This window comes from Alosa alosa, chromosome 9 (genome assembly GCF_017589495.1).
Source record: "Alosa alosa isolate M-15738 ecotype Scorff River chromosome 9, AALO_Geno_1.1, whole genome shotgun sequence".
In the NCBI taxonomy this organism is placed as follows: domain Eukaryota; kingdom Metazoa; phylum Chordata; class Actinopteri; order Clupeiformes; family Clupeidae; genus Alosa; species Alosa alosa.
Genome location: NC_063197.1, coordinates 8,536,066 through 8,557,404, shown reverse-complemented (window position 1 = coordinate 8,557,404; position 21,339 = coordinate 8,536,066). Strand labels below are relative to the sequence as shown.

At 41.2% G+C, this 21,339-nt stretch overlaps 3 protein-coding genes and 1 long non-coding RNA gene across 7 annotated transcripts in view; 3 read left to right on the top strand and 1 right to left on the bottom strand.

The window, feature by feature from the left end:
- The first annotated feature begins 6,804 nt into the window (after positions 1-6,804).
- On the top strand, positions 6,805-12,834 carry LOC125300626 (basic immunoglobulin-like variable motif-containing protein). Its single transcript, XM_048252678.1, has 10 exons — positions 6,805-6,923; positions 7,701-8,267; positions 9,001-9,130; positions 9,218-9,313; positions 9,565-9,669; positions 9,764-9,858; positions 10,225-10,357; positions 10,469-10,552; positions 10,730-10,826; positions 11,205-12,834. The coding sequence occupies exons 2-10, from the start codon at positions 7,772-7,774 to the stop codon at positions 11,499-11,501; spliced, it is 1,533 nt and encodes a 510-aa protein (XP_048108635.1). The 5' UTR covers positions 6,805-6,923; positions 7,701-7,771; the 3' UTR covers positions 11,502-12,834.
- Positions 12,833-15,563, bottom strand: zgc:172121 (uncharacterized protein LOC337599 homolog). The gene is made up of 8 exons (XM_048252683.1): positions 15,050-15,563; positions 14,900-14,967; positions 14,601-14,773; positions 14,200-14,303; positions 13,941-14,102; positions 13,584-13,789; positions 13,155-13,231; positions 12,833-13,064 (listed from the first exon to the last, which is right to left on the bottom strand). The coding sequence occupies exons 1-8, from the start codon at positions 15,131-15,133 to the stop codon at positions 12,994-12,996; spliced, it is 945 nt and encodes a 314-aa protein (XP_048108640.1). The 5' UTR covers positions 15,134-15,563; the 3' UTR covers positions 12,833-12,993.
- A 42-nt stretch (positions 15,564-15,605) lies between these two features.
- Positions 15,606-21,339, top strand: part of nme7 (NME/NM23 family member 7) — a 34,622-nt gene continuing 28,888 nt past the window's right edge. The window contains exons 1-3 of one of the 4 annotated variants that reach the window (XM_048252681.1): positions 15,606-15,745; positions 16,801-16,806; positions 21,154-21,255. In XM_048252681.1, the coding sequence (XP_048108638.1) occupies positions 15,743-15,745; positions 16,801-16,806; positions 21,154-21,255 (111 nt within the window). In that variant the 5' untranslated portion in view covers positions 15,606-15,742. Of the gene's footprint in view, positions 15,746-15,826; positions 16,807-20,918; positions 21,046-21,153; positions 21,256-21,339 lie in introns of those variants that run through there. The other 3 variants (XM_048252682.1, XM_048252680.1, XM_048252679.1) reach the window with 3 other exon arrangements.
- Positions 16,813-20,595, top strand: LOC125300632. Its single transcript, XR_007194594.1, has 2 exons — positions 16,813-18,686; positions 20,254-20,595. It is a non-coding gene; the product is annotated as an uncharacterized LOC125300632 (long non-coding RNA).

Genomic DNA, 21,339 nt, shown 5'->3' with positions numbered 1-21,339 from the left:
AAGTGGCTTATTCAATCATATGCAAGCATTTTTTGATTAGGCCCAGCCTTCTGAAGCAACACTTTAATGGATCGGTTCCAGATGGATGAGTGGAGCTAGGCGGAACGAAATTCATCTGGCGGGAGTCAGGTTAGCATTTTACAGCCAGCAAGAAAAAAACAAAGCAAAATACAGTGATCACTGAACATGGAGTTTTGAAAAAGCTGAAGGAAATGACTGACTATCTCTAATTACTTTGCTTTTTCCAAAGAAAAGTGTGTGTGCTACAAGATTTTACAGCCAACAAGAAAAAAGAAACCACAAGGCAAAACTCAATACCACAAGATGCACATGGGTTTCTAAGAAGCTGATTTTGCCAAAGACAGAAATGACTGTATTTCCAAAGAAAGAAAATAACTGACTATGAAATTACTTTGCTTTTTCCATATTCATAGGCCTATACTAAAGCAATGATTGGATGGCGTTCAGTAAACTAATGAGTGTTTGTACATTTAGGACTGAGAGTCAAAAAGTGGCGAATAAGTGTGGCATTTTGATAGGCTGTGTTTGAAAGACGAAATCAAGTTACTTCTTGTTAGATATCTGTATGTTAGGTAGAGAATTGTGGGTGATGTTTTGCAATATGTGTGTTAGGAAATTGAAAACTGATTCTGGCACTGAGAATAGTTTATAGTTTCGCAGATTTGGTGTGGGGTTATGGTGTTTGAAAGACATGTTTAGAGAATTGTGTGACAAGCAAAACTTTAGTGTGTAAGCAGTTGAAAAAACTGTAAATACTTGCCTCCCATAGCCTACACTGATTTGGTTATAGAACTGTTCAGTTCAACTGACTCATGGAGTCAGTTATCAAGAAAACAACTGTCGTGTTACAGTCCTTCATGGGAGAACATAGCCAACTACTCACAATTTGGAAATGACTCATCACACTATATGCATACATTTCCCAAAAAATGCCCTGCTCCTAACTCCTCTTGACAAACATTCCAGTCTTAAATGACCACAGAACACGTGTTGCAGACACATGAAGCAGGCTGCCTGACAGTCATAGACTTGAGATGATTGTTGAGATGACAGTAAAACAGCATTTATGCAAATGGATGTGGTATAAGAACACACCCGATTCAAACTAATTAACTTGCTTGCCTCTGTTAATCTTAGAGGAAGTATTGTGTACATTTCACAGCAGGTTTTGCCATCACCGCTTCATAATAAAGGTTGAATAGAGATTAAAAAGTCAAAACATAACCAACTTCAGATTCTTTTATTTTATTTTATAAGAGCAAACGTGAAAACAGTTCTGACAGTTAACTAAGTATTCTTGAGTTTCTCTAATTCTGTATTTACCGGTATTTCCAAAAACAGTAAACAGGCGGCAAAATAACTAAGACTACCTATTTGGAGTAGAACTAGTTACCTGAAAACAAAAACCTAAAATTAAAAACAGAAATTAACCTCACTCCCTAACAAACCAAAACAGGAGAAAACAATACATGTAAAACAAAACAACTCCCAACTAAGCCTAAACTAAATGTATAAGGCTATTCACAAAAACAGAAAAGAAAATAGAAATGTTATTAGTAAGCTTATGTAACGCACTATAAGACTATAAGAGTAAGCTTACAGCACATCAACAGGGAGTACTTCTCTTGCTATGTAAGTGAGTGTGCGTGTTTATTTGATTGTATGTGTGCTTCTCTCTCTCTGTGTGTGTGTGTGTGTTCGCTCATGTGTGTGTGTGTGCGTATGTGTGTGACAGAGGCTTTTTATCTCGGCTGAAAGTACATTTCAACATGAACATCTGAATTTCTCTACATCCCCTACCCGCAACCCTTCACTAAACACCACCATCTATACACACACATAACATTTAGTGCAGTTCAGAACATCACAGCCGAAGATAGTGGTGCTTAAAGTGAAATGTTTTTTCATCATGGTGTGGTCATCTTGGGTGCAGTGGTTATTTATTCAGTGAAAACTGCATTTGCCCGGCTTTCATGGGCTCATCAAGGGGGGGGGGCCCCTGGGGACCAAACGCAATATGCCCACCAAGTTTTATGTTTCCCGGGAATCGTTAACCAAACATTCTGGGGGAAAAAAGTTTTGACTACTCCTAACTCTACCACTAGCAGCAGTCATAAATATGGACGTTACAGTTGAACTAAACAAGTGGGTTGTAAATATTCACAAAGGATCCTATGTGAACTCCAAAGCCTATATAGAGAGGCTCAGTGAATGTGGTCTTAACTCTGTGGATAAGAATCATGGGCTCTGAGACTTGGTAGAAAGACAGAGTTCCTGCTGTGTGATCTACATAAACACCTATTCTAGAGGAACTGGGGATCGGAGGAAACTGAATCTCCTTGTTGTTGTGCTTAAAAGAACAAATTAATGGAGTGCACCGCAGTCTCCAGGACTGCTCATTATATCCAAATAGGCTCACATAACCACTGCCTTTCCTATTGATACCTTTATAAGAGACTGCCACAATGGCACCATTTCGGCCACTCCACTGTACCTCCCAGTAACACTGGCCTGAAATAGCCTCCTTACACAGCACCTGATAGACATAATCAAATCTGTCGGGGTGGTCAGGATATGGCAGGGTCAAGCTGGTGTGTTCCACTTCTGAGTTTTCTTTGGATAGCAACAGTGAGCAGTGTACTGTGTTGGGATCCAATGTGAGATGACAAAAGTCTGATGGTGAAAAAAAAAACACACTTTCTTAATGACCGATGACCAGTGAAGTACTGACTGTCAAGAAGACAGCTGTGAATCTGATCCATAATGTATTGTGGGTGCTAAGCATGACATGCAGGACTTACATTTCAGAAACTCCTTTCTGGTTCTAGGCTCCAAGGTGATGATCGGAGTGTCTGTAACTGTTGGAATAAACCACGTATAATAATGGATGTTGTGGCAGTGCAAATACAGTATAGCATACGTCCTGCATAGGTATATGAGGTATATCACTAAACATCCCTAATGCTTACTTTTTGCTGCAATCTTCTCCACTTCTGCGTTGCAAAGGTCCAGTATTTTCTGTTTCATCTCGGAGACCATATTCAACACATCTCCAAAGGAAATGTTTGGTTTGTATGTGGACGACTGGCTATTTTTAGATCCTGAAAGCGTTACCTAATGGAGAAAAAAAAACATGACAGACAGATCAGTTTGGAATCTGAAATATATTCTAGAACATATTCACCTTGTTTTTTTAATTGATCACTGAACGTAATGTGTGTAACCTGGGAGGCATAAACATCATCGCCTGTCTCTGAGGGTTGTTCCAGCTCAGCTGCTCGCCTTCTTAGATCCGCAATCTCCTCCGCCAGTTGCTTAACGAGTCCCTCTGCCTGGTCCAGCTCAGTCCTCTCCTTGTCCATGATCTGCTGGGTGAGCTTTGATGGTATCTTCTCAATGGAACGGATGAGCTCAGTGAAGATCCTCTTATTATATTCTATCATTGCATGTGCAGAGCCCTAGAAGACAGACACAGACAGACAAGGGGTTTCCCATTGAAGCATATACTTGTAAGGCATGTGGGGTGGCATATACTAAGTGAGGAGTCTCATAAGGGAAAAATACTTGGTAACTCTCAGAAACAGCAGAATCCCTTAGATATTGTTGTACATCTACTAACCTTCATGTATTTGACAGCCTTCCCCAGTGTCTGTAGATCTTTCTCTTTCTCTGTGATTCTGTTGGAAATGTATGTGTGAAGTTGTCTCTGTTGATGAAATAACAATATTGAATGGCTTATGATTCATAGGTTCAAAAACATGTTTATCAACATAACAGCATAGCAAGGATGGGCTTTATTCTGTTATTCCTTATGGTAGCTTATACCCAAAAGTGCCTTACAACAATAATAACAATAGCATAGATAACTTTGGAATAACAAAATATCAATTTATACAACCACTACCACTAGCCTACTACTACTACTACTACTACTACTACTAATAATAATAATAATAATAATAATAATAATAAATAATGTTTAGAAAGTATGATTAAATTAAATGTCTAATTATTTATCCCACATAATTATTTATCCCACATATGACTTTTAGACCTTACCTGTTGTTCACCGTGATGTCCTGAATGCTGTATTTCATGAACAGCATAGTGGCTCTCACAGAAAGATATCCGACACAAAAGACAGCTCACAAAGGCATTTCTCTTTCTTCCAGTGCACTCAAAACATGTTGTGTTTCCCAGTTCAGTAGAAGGATGAGGAGTTTCCTGAATTCCAGAGTGATTTAGCTTCTCAAGCACCTCAGCTAACATAACATTTCTGGAAAGAATTGGTCTTGATGTAAAGGTTTGCCTGCATTCAGGGCAGCTGTAAATGGCCTTCTGATCCTCCTCATCCCATGCTTGATTGATGCAGCCCATGCAGTAACTGTGTCCACAAACAATAGTCACTGGACATTTCAGAAAATTCCGACAGATTGGACAACTGAACATGCATGAAGAAATAGCCTCTGCCATTATCAGCACAGATCAGAGGTTGAGGTGAAAAAAGCTTACAGAATTGGTCAGAGGTATAGCTATGTCTAGAGTTCTTATTCACAAATGCAGACCAATCACAATGATGCAGACCATGACAGGAACAGGATGGCTTCACCACATTTTTTTGTTACCTGAGATGCATGATCTCGTTGGTGTTTACAAAGAATTCTCTCTGTGGTTGTGTGGTTATTTCTGGGTAGATCCACTGAGGCTCGAGGCCTGTGTGGAGGCATTGCTTATCTGTGTCAAGCCCTCACTGAGTGAATAGTGAAAATTAATAAGCACATTTCTGTTAAGAAAAGACAAAATTGAAAATAGCACATTTGTCCATTCATTAAATACTTATCATGTAGGTTAGTTTACTTGTAAAAAATCTCCAGTGGCCTCTTCTAGAGGCATCTAGAAGAGATAAAAATGTGCTACTTTAATAGCCTATTTCACTGGCTTCCTGATAATAACCAGTCCATGCATGCATCCTATTTTGACCATGAGATGAGGCTAATGGGAACTGTTTCAACCACATCCTCACTTTGGGCAAAATGTTTTAGAGGTTTTGTAGAGGTGGCAGGAAGCAGAGTGGGTTTCGTGCCTACTGGAATAGAATACCAGTGTTGTGCTCACGCACATCAAAATGAAGTAGCCTAGATCACAGTGGAAACTTTTACAAATGTCTTCATGCAAGGGCCACACTTCATTTCATGGTCTCCAATTTCAAGTGCTTCAAGTAGTATTGTAGAATTTGGGTCCGGTCTTGGTTTCGAGACCACATCTTCACTTATGCTGCCTCGTTTTGGAATTGAAAGTGATGTCTCAGACTAGACCCAACTAGAGCAGATTCATATTTTCGGAGGGAGACCATTTTTTTTATTTTACCATTGATATCTACCAGTAAGTTCGGAATGGCACATATTATTTACAGATCATAGAGGAGCCTGTCCACCATCATGGTACAGATTTTATGTTTGTATATTAAGGTGATGAAATTAAATATATTTTCTCATTGCTGCTTAACTCTTCTAAGGGAGGTTTAGGAGAAAAGGGTGAGATCACATTTCCTTAGATGGTTGATCGGTGGTATTTTTAACTTAAGCCATCAAATTCCAAAAGTCTCTGCTAATCTCCTGAGAGGTGACCTTGGAGCTTCTAGACATAATGTCCAAACTTCTCTATATGTAGTTTAACAGTGTCCATATGATTTAATGTAGGCCTTATTTGTGTTCTCCACTGATTTTACACAAATATATGCACACCCACAGTTGAGTACAGGTATACCAGAATGGAAGTTTCAATACACTGCTTAGTGCCAATGAACCAGCAATGAACTATTGTACATGAGAGTCTATACAGAATGTAGGGCTGTTCAGCAAGTTGATACGCGCTCTGTAGGCCGTAGTAGGCCTAAAAGTTAGCCAAACTGTCAAAATGTAAGTCCCACAAAACATCAGGTTGCAGGAATAAAATGAGAATAATTAGGCCTACCACTAATTAGGGATTCGGCTCACAAATAAAACACATTGCGACATGAAATCGGTAAACTTGAGATGGACCTGATGAAGTTTTTTGAAATAAACAAATTAGGGAAATAACAAATTACAAAGGCAAAGAAACATTATTATAACCACTATTATCATTGTAATTTGGGGGGAAATATCATGGTTGATAACATAGGCCTAATGTTTAAATGATGATTCTAAGCAGATAGCCTACTTTTGTCCAAAGCGATTTAGGCCTACAATGACATTGACAAACATTAGATTATCTTTACAATTAAATAGGCCTAATTAAAAAATAATATGAATAGACTGGATAGAATTAACAGAATAATAACAATACCATAATAGGCCTATATGCTACGAATGACGACTGTAAAGAAAATAATTCGTTAGAAACAAGGTGGTGGTCGCCAGCTATTAGGCCATATTGTAAAGACGATATAAAATTTCCTCTACTGAATATGCATTGCCTTTTTTATGATATGTAACAGTGTCAATATATACCGCCCGTCCCCGTCCCTGTCCCTTGAACGAACAGATTGGCTGACCTCAGAACAGTAGCAGCCCGTCTAAACCAAGAGGTCCCATCTAGAGGGTGGAGATTTCTCGAAGCCATAAATAAATTCCTATTGCTCGAAAATTGATCATTACAAGATCCTATAGGATGTAATTAGATAGTATATAGATTAATGGCATAACATTTTTGTTAATTATCCGCAATGACGTGGATGCAACATTAAACTAAATAGCCTACATTTGATCATTCTAGTAGATCACCCCCTGTTGGCCTCAATGAACGGTACAGTCTGATGAGGAATCGTAGCGGAAGATGGGATGTGGGTTGTGATGGTGATGCTAAGCTCATTTTGAATGCAGTTTGGTATTTGATCATCCTCTGCATGATATTTAAGGAAGGTATGTAGCCTACTCCTTATTATATTAAGTTCACGTGCGATATGATGCAGTAGGCATATGCCTCTGATGTAAGTGAGAAAGTATATCTCCTTGTGATCTCATAACAACAGTCAAAGATGGCAACAGTTAAAGTGGCAACAGCCTTTTATTAACATTAACGTTAACCTATACGTTATTCCTCGAGTTAATGTCGCAATTTGAGAGATATTAACATTTACTGTAGCCTACAATGTAGACGATAATAATAGGTATGGTTTTGCCGATAAATTCAGCGTCCTAGATTAACTCACTGGGTGCAGTGAACAGCCTTAGGTAGCACTATGTAGCCTACCTACATACCTGTAGTTGGGATGACACAGATTTTAATTTCAATAGAGTTAAGAGAATGTTTTTGTGTTCGTCTATTATTTGCTTTTACAATTTTATGCTGCATGGTCAGGATCATTATATTGCATGATGACTGTGGGAATAATGCAACTAACTGAGTAATAGTTGACCCAACTGAGGAGTAGTCTGATGCTTAAAAGGACACCTGTCAGGTATTCACTTATTCGTTTGTTTTTAAATGTAAACATAATTCTGGCTGGAAAGACACTGCAATAATAGAGGGACATTATTTTGATCCATTATACTTCTCCTAACCATAAGTAGGCTAGGCTTGCCATGCACAATATCAAGTGTTCCTTGAGTGGACAGTTACCCGAATCAACTAATAGTAGAAAACCCATGTGCATTTTCATCAGTGTTTGTCTTTGGTGTGTTTTGTCCTCCTCATAGCAATTCCATGATCTGCCAGGCAACCTGACCCTAGCACAATTCTCTCCACAACCTCCCAAGTTCTCCACTCAATGCCTAACACTGCAGATAGCAAAGGGGAAAACATATCAAGCACGAGTGACCAGGCCAACCCCGCTGCCCGAGGCCCCAGCCGGGACGATGAGCGCAGCTTCCTGAGTTCCTTCACGCGGGAGGCGCTGCAGGCGCGCCGGGCGTCCAGCGCCGAGCTGCAGCTGCCCTGGACCTGCCCCGTCACGCACTCCAGAGAGAAGTTCTACACGGTCTGCTCCGACTACGCGCTGCTTAACCAGGCCACCGCCATCTACCGACCCCCCGACAGCACCCCCAGGGATGGGCCCATCAACAAGCAGGATGGGGAGACAACCTTCTTGAAGTCCAACACTGTAAACCTGTCGCAGGGCCAGGTGGGAGGCACCAGCAGCAGTTCTCCCATAGACGGGGACTATGACATGGAAGTGGTGTCGCCTGGCAACACAAAACCTGTCCTTGCCTGGGAGATTGACACCACTGACTTTGATGCTGTTTTGACGCGAAAATCAAGGACAAGTAAGAGGCATCAATTATTAAACAACTCCGTCTAAGGTCTGGCACATTGTCACCCCGGGCTCATCTTGCCCTTGCTCTGATCATAGCCTTCCTTCACAGCATCTCTCCTTACTGAACACTCTGCCTTCCAGGGCGCAGACCAGGGGTTTATGCACTGTTAATAATGTAGTGGTGCTTATTGTTATTTTGCAACAGAGCCTGGATTGTTTGATGGCGTGTGAGGAGTGCCAGGAAAAGAGAGAGCTGTCCCAGGTGCCATCTGGTGCTGCTTGCATAACACACTCTATGACATCAGTGACATAAGACTTCTCTGATGGTCCTCTCTGATATTTAATGCAAAATTGAACGGAAACAGTGAATTGCGTCATTCATTGCATCACCACCATAGTGTAGTGGACATTGCGGTCCATTTGCCTGCCCTGAATTCAGCTGAATTTACTCATAGGACTTATTTCAGTGACCATATGTTGGCGACATGAAATGGTGCTACTTTTAGCATCATGTTTCTCGTAACTTTTTTGTGCAACTTTATGGTTAATACTAACCACTACCTTTAGGATCAGTCTACAGTTCTGTCTTTATATATTTTTCATTATTTAAATTATTTCCTAGATGCTGCTGGGAAGAAATAACAAAACTGTGTAATGTGTGTTAAGAATGGAGACTGTGGAATTAAATAATTCTATTTTGACTTGTGTGCTATAATTGACTTTAAGATACTTCTGATTTCCAGGCAATACAAAGAAATTCAGCAGTAAAAAGATGAAGTCTGCTGACAGACCAAGCAAGAATCTGCCAGACATCCCAGCTCAGGCTTCTGTGGAGGAGATCAAACAGAGAAAAGTCATGGACCTCAGGAGATGGTAGGAGCCCGTTACAGAAACGGTGGTTATAAATAGCTCTGCCGCATCATTAGTTCCTTCATGATATTCCTCTGCGATGTGTTTCAGGTACTGCATAAGCCGACCACAGTACAAGACATCATGTGGGATCTCCTCATTAGTTTCCTGCTGGAACTTTTTGTACAGCACTCTGGGAGCAGGAAGGTATGTGTTAAGCTATACTAGGCCTTGTAGGCTTGTACTTACAGTGAAGCAAGGGGTGTAATATAGTTAGCTGTAGGAGTGTTGCCTACATATTAGAGTGGACCAGATGTCTCTACGCAGATTGTCACAAAGTGACGCTTAATGAAACCTTTCTCCTGTCAAAGGGTCATTCACAAAGATGACAGGAATAACTTTTGAGTTAGTATGTGTGTGTGTAACCCTAAATATGACTATGTCCTCTCTGTTTTCAGCCTTCCTCCTATTTCCCAGGAAGAGGCTCTGCATATTCTGGGGTTCCAGCCACCCTTTGAAGAGATCAAGTTCGGCCCTTTCACAGGCAATGCCACTCTCATGCGGTACGTAGGTCACGATGTCCTCCTCTCCTCAGCTGGATTTCTCTAGCTGTACTACCTGACGTTTTCTTCACAATGGATGTCTTTTGTCAAGCAGATGGTTCAGACAAATCAACGACAATTTCCGCGTTCGAGGATGCTCTTACATCCTATACAAGCCTCATGGAAAACACAAAACTGCTGGAGAGACAGGTGAGAGAGAGATACTTTACTTACTTTACTTTGTTTTGTTTGTTTGTATTGTATTTGTATCTCTATTATTATAGCATTCTATGAAAGATGCTATACAAATAAAGCTTATACTAATATTATTATTATTACTCCTGTCAAATGCCCCCCTCTCTAAAGAGCTTCATGAGAATAGTTAGAAACAGTATGTCAATGCTTCATGCCAACATTCACCAAAATGACAATATACAGAGCTATCCATCATGAGTACTTAAGTACTGAGTAAATGGTATAGTAGAGCTTATCGAAGGTGCCTGCACGCCATGGTAGGATGATTTGGTAGAGCAGGCGTATTGTGTGCTCATGCTGCATTTGTCTTCCCCCTAACAGCTGAGGGAGCGTTACTGAAGCTGACCACGGGACTGAAGGACGAGTCCATGGCCTACATTTATCACTGTCAGAACCATTACTTTTGCCCTGTGGGCTTCGAAGCTACACCGCTAAAAGCAGCCAAGGCCTACAGGTATAATGGACGCTAATTGGCTCAATCAATCTCTTTGACACCGCATAGATATTTTTAGTAATAAGTGCATTTATACTTTGAAGAGGCTACAAGGTTTCTTGTTGATTGTAGAGGCCCTCTTCCTCAAAATGATATGGAATACTGGATTCTCATTGGGGAACCGAGCAGGAAGCATCCTGCCATCCATTGCAAAAAGTAAGAAATATCCCTTTTTTCTGTCATTGAAATGTTCTTTCTTTTCCATGAAAAATAACTGTATCCGTAGCCATCCCTTTTCCTTTTTAAGCATCTAAAGCAAGATATGAAGCACTGATTATAGAAATGCAAATAGCATTGAGGATGGGTGCTGTGTTGGAATCTCTTGTTTTTTAGGTGGACAGATATTGTGACAGACCTGAACACACAGAATCCAGAATATCTTGATATTCGCCACACAGAGAGAGGCATCCAGTATAGGAAAACCAAAAAGGTCAGCTTTTTTCCTAATACATTTTGCATTTAAGTTTTGCACTCAAAAGTACAAATATATCCACAGTCAGTGAATCTGAAAACTGGCTTTCTTTTCTCCTGCTATATATGTGTGTGCACACAATCAGGGCTACTTTCAAAAATCTTTAAAGTGCTGCTGTTCACTGGGTGTCTGATAAAGAATCACCGTTTTACAGAATCTTGAATCTGTCTGTTTTTTATTATTATTCTATTTTATGTACTTACCATTTTAAGATATTTTTAACTATTGCCCTTCTATGCTTTTATTTACTATTATTCTTTGTTTATGTAGAGCACATTGAATTACCTGTGTATGAAATGTGTATATATATAAAAACTTGCCTTGCCTTGCTTTCAGGTGGGTGGGAACCTGCACTGCATCATGGCATTCCAGCGGGTGAATTGGCAGAAACTGGGCCCCTGGGCTCTGAACTTGGAGAACCTGCGCTATGACATCCACCACCAGGGGGCAGAGCAGAGAGGGCAGGGTGGCGCAGGGGAAGGATCTGAGGAGAAGGGCGCAGCCAGGCGCCTGGGTCGCTCCAACAGCACGGGAACCCAGAAGTCCGACGCCGCCTGGAAACGGCTGTCCAACACAGCTGAGTACAGGCAAAAGAGCTCGCCCGACAGTGACCTAGAGGAGGACATCGACTGACTGCTTACTGGAGAATTGTGCCGAGTCATTGTACATTTGATGTTGAAGTACAGTGCAGTATTTGGGCAAATTCATCTCCAAAACCCCCCAAAAAGCAGGTCAAGCATTTTATTTGTTCAACGCAATAGCTTCAGTCAGCTTTCAAGACCATGTCTTACGTGTAGTGTGGATCATAAAAATGTTTTACTTGCACACAACACAGAGCATACAAATTAATAGTTTCCTAAAAGTGTACACTTTGTGGCTAGCAATGTGTAGAGCACCGCTAACATCCAAGGCAACATCCTATCGTTGTATGCTTTTGCTTCCATCAGCTGACCTGAATAGAAAGAAGTTAGTGTAGAATGAAGAGGGCAGACCTCAACCAATTGTGCAATATGCTGACCGAAGCATGAGTGTGATGAGTCCTGCAGTTGTGCAGGTTTGTACAAAGTGTAATGGTTGTCATTTAAATGGTTATTAAGCCAGAGAAGACATGTCCTGTGAAGTGTACAGCATGAACAGTGACATGCTACAGTTGTAGTTGTGTGCAAGAAACGGTTTTCATTCAAACCACATTCCTATGTCAGAAGTCTGTGTCAGAAGACAATACTACCAATGCCTACTCCCGAGCATCTTAAAGCTGTGTATATTTATTGAACCCACCAAGTGGATGAATCCTATATTGGGAAGATCAGGAGATCAAAAAATAAATAGTTATACTATTACTAAGCGCTATACTATCAATAGCTGTTTACTATTTATAAGTAATTTAACTGCACTTTTTATGTAATAAAATCTGTGAAGATTTATTTTGTGAACATGACTTTTTTTTCATAGTGAGAAACTCTGAGAAAATATGTCATGGGAGAAGTGTCCATATTAGGGTTTTTCTGCAACTTGAGTCCTGTCCCTGCTGCTGTCAAACACTACATATTTGGACTTGACAAGGCAGATGCACTTACCGGTAGGTAGATGCAGGGCCTAAAGGCTGCCTCTAAAATGCAATAAAATGCTATAGTTTAGGAGTAAAATGATATTATTCCTGTCAACCCTGTAACTTAATGGTATTCAGAGTGGGTTGTAAGACAGATAAAGTAGTGCCGATTAGGCTTATCACTGTACAGGGGGATATTTTGAGCTTCTGTGTAGTTAGGAATGAATATAGTATGAAAGCCACGAGGAAGTCTGCATGATTGCTTACCTGTGCTGTACGCTCAGAGCTCTGCCTGTCCTGCCTTTGCTATGGGAACATCGTATTAAGTGTCTAGTCACTAAGACGGTTGTACATGCAAAGAACTGTGCTACCTTGCTGTAGTTCTCCCTTATAAATAAACATTTCTACAACTTCGTATACATCAGTGGTGAGTTTTATTACAAATGGCAAAGATTCCCTGATTGGGCACACACAATTCTATTTTCTTATTTATTTTTTTTAAATCTCTGATAGCAGCAGCCATGCTATTGTATCGCCAAGCGATGCAGTGTGCCGAGGAGTTGTCCTCTCAGCTTGTTATTGCAGTGTACCGAGGAGTTGTCCTCTCAGCTTTGTAATATCAGCAGGGCGAACACCACAGCATCCTCCTGCCAAACAGAGCTTCCAGTCACTGAAAATGTAAAGGATCAGGCCACATCACATGATGTTTATGACACGATTATAATATCTGCACCTACCTATCCAATAAGCACCCAGGGCTGCCCACTCCTGTGCCTGCCAAACGAAGGGTTGTGTCTCCTCTGATCTTATCCACCTTTTCATACAATACATAACAGATTAAACGAGCACTATAACAGCATTCTATTAAATGCTTTAAGTTAGATTTAATAATTGTAAATGCTTTAGGTTATTTTAATGCAATGTCTTAGTTGTGAAAAGACATTTTATTTAGCTCTGAGGTTTTAAAATGCACAGTTCTGTCTGTGGTCCTCATGACACCTCATTCAGTGACCAAGCTGTAAAACAGTATGGTCAAAAGCAGCATGACATTTCAAACTTGAACCCACTTGGTCAAATCATCCATTTTTCTAAATGTAATCTTGTCTGTGAAAGCACTGTAGTAAATTAAGACTCAAGAGTCTTTTCATGGTCTTAAATGGCCTCACCCCGTATCAAGATCCCAGCCGTCTCCACTGTTGGGATACACAATCCAGCTCACGTCAGGACTCTTGGGCAACCTGATGGACTCTAGAAGAGGTTTGACCAGTGCAGGAGGACAGCAGTTCAGTCCGACAGCAACCAGCTGCTTTGATCGACAGGCCATTTCCACAGCTTCACTGAATTTCTTCCCATTTGAAATAGTTTGCGTATCCTGAAAAAATAATTTTGTTAGTCTCGGTTTGATTCACATATGACAACTGTTAATATCACTAAATATTTGGCCTAAAGGTTCCCACTCAGAAGTTAGGGTCGAGAACCCCTGTAGTAGAGTAGCATTAGCAGCATGGCTGCTGTCATGTTACCTTACAAGAGAAGGACAGCCAGGCTTTTGTATCTGGAAACTCTCTCAGCAATTCCACCAAAGCCTCTGCCTCTTTAAAACTTGGTATAGTTTCCATGGCAATAAGATCCGCACCAGCAGCAACCAAGGCACGGACTTGAGGTCGATGCCAGGCTTTTAGCTCCTGAGAGCAGAGGGCAGATGCTTCAGTCACTACGTGGCAGGTGTCAGATGGCAGATGCATTAAATGCAGTACTGTTACGTGTCAATCATAGCCTCACCTCAACACTCATTCCAGCTTCATATGATCCACTGTACTCAGACCCATCATGAAGAAATGCTCCATAGGGACCCACAGAGCCTGCCACTAAAGGCTGCTTACGGTCTTCAGGAGACGTGTACGTAAATAAACATTAGATGGGGTATGCTGTGCAAACACTGCTAAATAATTCAGCAGTAAAGACATAGCATCAAACAGGCTTAGATGTCAAAACGTTCCACATGGGTGTCTGGTGAATGACTTGTCTGTCATGGATAGCCTGGAGCATTCTGTGACTTTATACATTAGGAGACAACCAGTCGATCAGGACCAAATGGATTACATCATAGCGGCATTACCACCTTGAACATTCAATAAATTCTAATTCTCACAATATTTGATTTCTCAGATTGTGGGCCCTACCTGATGGAAAGTTATCAGATATGAAGTTATTGACTGCTTCTTTGGCCAGCTGAACCCCTGATCTCAGCAGTATTTCAGCCTGGTCAGGTGTCTGGTGCAGATGTTGCACAAATCCCTCTATACTGGCTTGGTATGTAACTGTTGTGATGACATCGGAGCCACTGCTGAGAAATCTGTAAAAGGACAAATTACTGAATGACCCAGGTTGACAACTCACAACGAGCTTGTGTACATAGTCATAATACAATTATCTAAATCAAATTATTATCACATAGGCTATGCCTTTCAAAAGGGTTTACCTGTGATGTGCATCCTTGACAGCCTTGGGGTTTGTGTGCAAGAGTCTAGCACTCCACAGCGGATCGCCCTGCAAGGGTGTGGACTGTGAAAACATGCATTTCCACAAAACAATTTGCAATTTGGTGGTACTGTATTCTAATGTAGGCTACCTGTATTTTAAACCCAGCTGCCTCCAATTCTGTCGATAGACCTCCGTCCAAAATGAAGAACTTTGCTGCAGCTTTTTCAGTCATTTCTTCTTGCCTCGATATTACAGAGTTGACATCTGGGGCCACTTATTGTCGAATGGCAACTGGCAAAAGTATAATGTCTCTGCTAATAAGTAACTGTTACAAGTTAACTAATGTGTCTACGCAGCTGTACTTTGCTCTTATGTAGCCTCCTTGTTCACTTGCTGATCAAGGATCCGTTCTCAAAATCACAGTTGACATGGCTTTTCGTTTAAATGAACTAAAACTTATCTGGGACAGTGAATTTGAGAATAAACAGATACTAAAACCCAAACAAAACATTTGTTGGATATGTCTTGTGTCTGTCCAGAGAATGTCTGGTGACTGGTCTGTCTTGTGCAGATTTCTAGTTGCAAATTGCAAGAGGTCATAGTACTACTTCCGGTTTGAATTACATAGTTTACTAAATCATTTATTTGATCGTTTAAAAAAATATTCAAATAATGTATTAATTCATTGTTTTGCGTATGTATACGAAACCATACGGGCACATGGCTTTAAAATACTTTATTAATGCATGTGTTGCTATGGTTACGAGGCTCCAAGCTCCAGTCTGTTGAAGATAGCTTCTAGCTAAGAGCTATCAAACCTTATCAGAGGACTCCGACAACAATGGTAAAGTTACATGAATATTTGTCTCTGTATTATGTTTGCATGTTATTTCCTTTCAACGCAATCAACATTTTTAATATAATTCGGGTTTACTGAATGGTGCTATTTTGTAGGACGCACCGCTATCGCTATCGCTACCCAAACCAATGTAACGTTAGTTAACGTTAGCTCTAGCTAACGTGTAACATTAACTGTCAATGTTGGTTGTTGCTGCTTGCTGGCTGGTTGTTTCAGGCAATGTTATGGATTGATATTTAGCGATAGATGGCTCATTTAAGCAGTGTTAGTCGAGCAATTCGAGTTAATCCAGGTTTCTTAAAATGTTACTGTATCAGTTTCAAATAATTTGCTTTGGAACCGATTTAACTAGCTAAGACATTAACTTACTATCATATGATAGCTTGGCTTGGATAGCCAGCTAGCTAACTACTAACGTCAGTCATATTTTAAATAATTTTGCAACCTTAGTATGCTCGCTAACTAGCCTAACCCTAATTCTGGTCATGGAAACCGGTAGCAGGGATATTTTTATGACAGACGTGGCATAATTTACTAGCCAGTATGAAAGTTAGCGTTAGCAGCTACAAGCAACAATATGGGTAACGTTATCTTATCTACATATTCGTAAATGTTTCGTAGCTCAAAGTTATCATTACATTGGGGCCTAGGAACTAGATTAACTGTTGTTGAGCTGAGAAATTCAATTCTGGATTATTTGATATATGTGTACAGTAACTAGGCTACTACAATGAGTCATATTACACACGGTGACTATGATTCTGTTTAAATCCATATCACCACTAGATGTCAGGCTTAGCCTAGTCATTATAGCTTCTACCCGTATCTCTATGGCACTGACTCATTTGGCCCTAAGCCTGAGGATTCCCCTTTGTTAAGAGGGTCATTGTTGGAATCTACCCTTTCATAAGGAATATCAGTTATTGTTTTTTTTTTTCACGAACATCACTTACTCTTGTAATGTTTTGTTTTTCATGTTATGATATCACTGGTGGGCATGGCGGGTCTAATGCACTGATCCACCAATGCATTTCTCAAAGGATTCTGTAAGTATTACACAGAATGACAAACGTTATACCAATCAATCCTTTAAAAAAAATATAAGACACCTAACTGATATTTAGAAATGACATCCTAATTGATGCAAAAGGTAGGCCTAGGTTACTGTTGGCATGATATGTTTGTAATTTTATGGAGGTATGTGTGTCAGAGTCTTAGACACAGTGCATCACATTTCTTCCTTTCTGTCCTTTCAGTGCAGCTTTTCAGTTTTTTTTTTTTAATAGGGAAACCTCATCAACAAGCACATATTTGGTTGTTCACCTTTACTTGTAGTTGGGTGCAGTGAGTGGAATAGCGGAACTACGCCTACATGTTAGCTGAACAGTTATTTCAGAGATTGTATGTGGCCTCACCTCGGTTCCCAGATTGATTGAGCTGCTGTCTGTGCAACAAGTATGACTCATCATTTAACCACTACCATAACATTTTTCTTTTTGATGCTACAACAAGTACATACAGGAAGACTAACTTAACTCACGAAACCAGTTTTGTTCCTTAGACCACAGGACATTTCGCAATAGTCTTGCTAAACTCGATGCACGTGGTGGAAGCTTGCATGTCATGTCCTTTAAGTTTAGACAGACCTGGTCATGAAATATGGTCTAACTGCAGCCTTTGATATGGCATCCAAGCCTGTTGCTGCACTTGACAGTGAGGGGACAGTGCATTGACATTAGGTGTCTTTTGTTAGTTTTGGATTTTGCATGGCTTGTCGACATGGACTGACTCAAACATTTCTACACAATTATCAGCTAGCTAGCCAGCTGAAAAATAAGCCAAACTAAGCAGGAGTAGGGATGGTTCTTCATGACCTGAGTGAAGTTTTTCCAAGTTAAATGTTAATGTGGGTGGTAGTAAATAGGCACAATGTAATAGTTTTATGGGTGAAAATGGGCGTCATCTGTAGATACACATTTTTAAAATGATAAACCTCAAAATGATAATTTAAAGCAAATTATTTTGCCAACCCTTTGGCTATGGGGAGCCTTGGTGTTGGGTCCCCGGACCCCACTAGCCAAACAAGAATAGTGGACTGAGCCCTAAACAACTCCAGCTAATCAACACATGGCTTTGTGAGCATGCAAGGGATAGGTGGAGTTTGGTCCGCAGAATTGGGCTGTTTAAACACTGCCCACACTTAAACACTGTCATATTATGTGGAGGTAGGCTACATTATGGCCATGGTTTGTTGTGGTCTGCATTTTACCCAATTATTGTTTGTGTTGTACTGAAAAACAAACTTTTTTATGTTTGTCTCAAACTTGGTTCCACTTATCTGTCAGCTGTGTGCAAGTCGGCAGTGTGAAATGTTTCCAATCATAGTGCTAGGAGGACTAGGAGACGGTAGGTGTCTGAGAAAATATTTATGTTGTTGGGATTCCAAGAAGTGGTCTGTAATACAAGCTCTCTGTTAGATATCACAGCTCTGAAGCTGATTAGCGTTGTTTTGAGTTTCCATTGTGGATTGTCACAGGCTTTATTATTTTCTTCTCAGAGTTGTAGTTGAAAGTTGGAAAGTGTAAACATGAGTATACTGTTGTTGAAATGAAAGAAAACATATTGGCCCTTCCTTCTGCAGTTGAACTGCTCTAAATAGTGCAAAAGAGTCAATGAAGAGGTGGTCTCTTTGGCAGTGCCGTATGTGTCCTGGGTTTAGTAGATAGACTTCAGAGAGCTGCAGACTGGGAAACAGATGCTACAGCTAGAGCTACACTGGATCAGTACCTGGTCCAGTCCAGTGTTTTATTCTCGGTGGTCCCTAAGCCGGTGATCCTCAGCTGTCCTTGGCTACACTCTGACCTTCTGTCCTGACATCAGATCTCTCACGTCTGTAAAGCTGCTCACCACCTCCAGCATGACAAGCGTGAGTAATCTGGGGATCCCAGCGAGTCGTTTCACAGTTGTGGCAGAAAGCCATGGCACGTTTCGCACGAGACTTCACTCATGTGTCAGAAAGATAAACACCTCAGGGCCTGAACGAATCCTGCTCACAATAAGCTTGGGTTCAATTCCCATGGCATGTACACTTCAATAATTGACGATCACATTACATTTATTTAGTAGACTAGTAGGCCTATGGCATAGCATTTACTGATACAGTTACAGCTAGTCATGTGGTGGAGGTTTTCATCCAAAGTCATCCAAATGGATCCAAAGATATGCAGGCAAGCTAATAAGTGTTCAAGGGGAAAATATGGAAGCTTTGCAAAACCATAAAACTATGCCTCATTTAGACTTAATTGACATATATTAGTATGGGAGTAGGGGGGGAGAGGGAAGTGTAGCCTAGCTTTTGATTAATGTGACATTTCATTGACCACACAGGGTCTGAAAAACCCAACCCAGCAATCATAAGTATCAGATGTATGTTCTTTTTCTGTGTGAAACGCAGACTAAATCAGCTCTGGGCCTGACTGGCGGCCATGTTGGCTGCGCTGGTGAGAGTTGATGAAATCAATAGTTCCCTATTTGGGTTGGACAGTGGGGGGATGACTGTAGGACATTGGTATGGAGTAATTTGATGGCGTGAGTGTCTCTGCTCACAGGAAACAGGGTTTCCTAGCAGAAGTAGCTCTACTAATATAGCCAGTGAGCCACTGCTCATTTGCCTAGAGATGCCTGTGCTTGTCAATACTATCAGCAGCACAGCTGCCTGTGCAGTAAAAATAGTTTGTGTAGCTGGGGGCTGGGCCCCATCAGACAGATAAACTGCTCAATTATGTGAGCGAGGGTCTCATATCTAGCACACGCACGCACGCACGCACGCACACACACACACGCACACACACACACACACACACACACACACACACACACACACACACACACACACACACACACGCACACACGCACACGCACACACACACACACACACACTCTTTGGAGGGATGGAATGAAATAGAAGTGTTTAAGTACATTTATTCTAGTTGATTGAAATAATGTGCTTGATGAGATTATATTATTATATATATATTAGAGGTCATATCTTGTCTAGGCTAGGCTAGGCTATATCCTTTGAATATAATCTCACTTAAAGCAGCTCCGTGACTCTTTTGTCATATACAGGGAAGCTTTCATAATTTCATAATCATTAATGGTTGTATATACAGCCATCAAAGGGTTACTATGTATAGTCTTTATTTCTACTAGGAGGTGAATGATTGATTAGATAAGTAAATGGAAGTGTGCAAATGTACCTATATGACTGGTCAATGGTACTGTTTTGATTAGGCTTGTAACTTTGCTGTAAACTATGGGAAGGTGTTAATAAAGCTTTTTTTTTTTTTTTTTTTAAAGATACTCAGTTGTGTTAAAATGTATTAAGTCAGGTTATTTGTTTTGACACTATGGTATGCCATGGTACTTCATGTAGCCTATGCCAAGTGGCATTAATCAAGTGAATTTTGTTTGTCCTTGTGTGCCATTTGCAGCAGCAAATGCTCGATCCATACCAGGAATATTCATGATGAAAGTGAATTCACCGTTCTGGGGCACGTGTGTGTTGCACGTAGGTGTCATGTTTGGGCTCCGGTTAGAGAAAAGCTGCAGGCATTGGAGCTATGTGTCCCTCCACCCACAGGGTGGTGGTATGGCGTATCAGAGACACCTCCATGTTTCATTTCAAGGGCATTGCTGATGGGAGATGAAGGTGAAAGCTTGAAATGTGAGGCACAGCAAGTATTTCTCAAAGGAGAGAAGAGAAGAGAAGAGAAGACACACACACACACACACACACACACACACACACACACACACACACACACACACACACACACACACACACATTCTGAGAAATACCACTTGAGTAGTATCCCTCTTCTTGGGATTCCCTGTTTCAGATACAGGCACACACACATTCACTCACTCACACACAACTGTTCAAATACATAATACTTGGGGTGGAGGGGGAGAAAAAAGATCAAAAAACAAAACAAAAACATGTTGACCTTTTGGCAGTCTCACAGCAGGAGTCTCTAGCCTCCGAGCTCTTCACAGCCAGGGATGTGCTCCCCAAGCTTTGGAGCTTTGGAGTCGGCTGTCAGTCCCTAGGGGGAGTTGGGAGGAAAGCGCGGTGTGGGGTGGGGTGGGGGGGGGGGGGATTCATGCCGCTGCTGGTTCACAAGCTGCAGCAGGGTCACACTGACATGGCAGGCTGCCTGGACTGTCACCTCCAAGCCGGGGTCAGCCAAGAAGCTGTGTCCGCCTGTCTGCAGGAGCTGGAGGTCAGATCTGTGAACTCCAACACACACACACAAACACACACATACTCCTGCACCTCCTCTCCTCTCCACTCCGTTCTTCTCACTCCGTTCCCTCCCTTGTCTCCCTAGGAGGAGCGCTTTGCCTTCCTGGCCGAATGGTACGACCCCAGCGCGGCGCTCCTGCGGCGCTACCAGCTGCTGTTTTACCCCAGAGACGACTCTGTGGAGATGGTGAGTGCAGAGGGCTTCTGGGTAAGGGGGAACTGAGTGAGCTCACATGCTTGCAAGAATTTATGACTACATGGGAAGCTAATG

What these genes read in the sequence shown, in the direction of transcription:
- zgc:172121 (XM_048252683.1), bottom strand. Translation starts at nt 15,133, where the DNA reads ATGACTGAAAAAGCTGCAGCAAAGTTCTTCATTTTGGACGGAGGTCTA. An exon ending in GTCAAGGATGCACATCACAG is followed by an intron (nt 14,774 to 14,899) that starts GTAAACCCTTTT and finishes GTCCTTTTACAG; the next exon opens with ATTTCTCAGCAGTGGCTCCG. An exon ending in GGCTGTCCTTCTCTTGTAAG is followed by an intron (nt 13,790 to 13,940) that starts GTAACATGACAG and finishes TTATTTTTTCAG; the next exon opens with GATACGCAAACTATTTCAAA.
- LOC125300626 (XM_048252678.1), top strand. Translation starts at nt 7,772, where the DNA reads ATGCCTAACACTGCAGATAGCAAAGGGGAAAACATATCAAGCACGAGT. An exon ending in GTCATGGACCTCAGGAGATG is followed by an intron (nt 9,131 to 9,217) that starts GTAGGAGCCCGT and finishes GATGTGTTTCAG; the next exon opens with GTACTGCATAAGCCGACCAC. An exon ending in AGTATAGGAAAACCAAAAAG is followed by an intron (nt 10,827 to 11,204) that starts GTCAGCTTTTTT and finishes CCTTGCTTTCAG; the next exon opens with GTGGGTGGGAACCTGCACTG.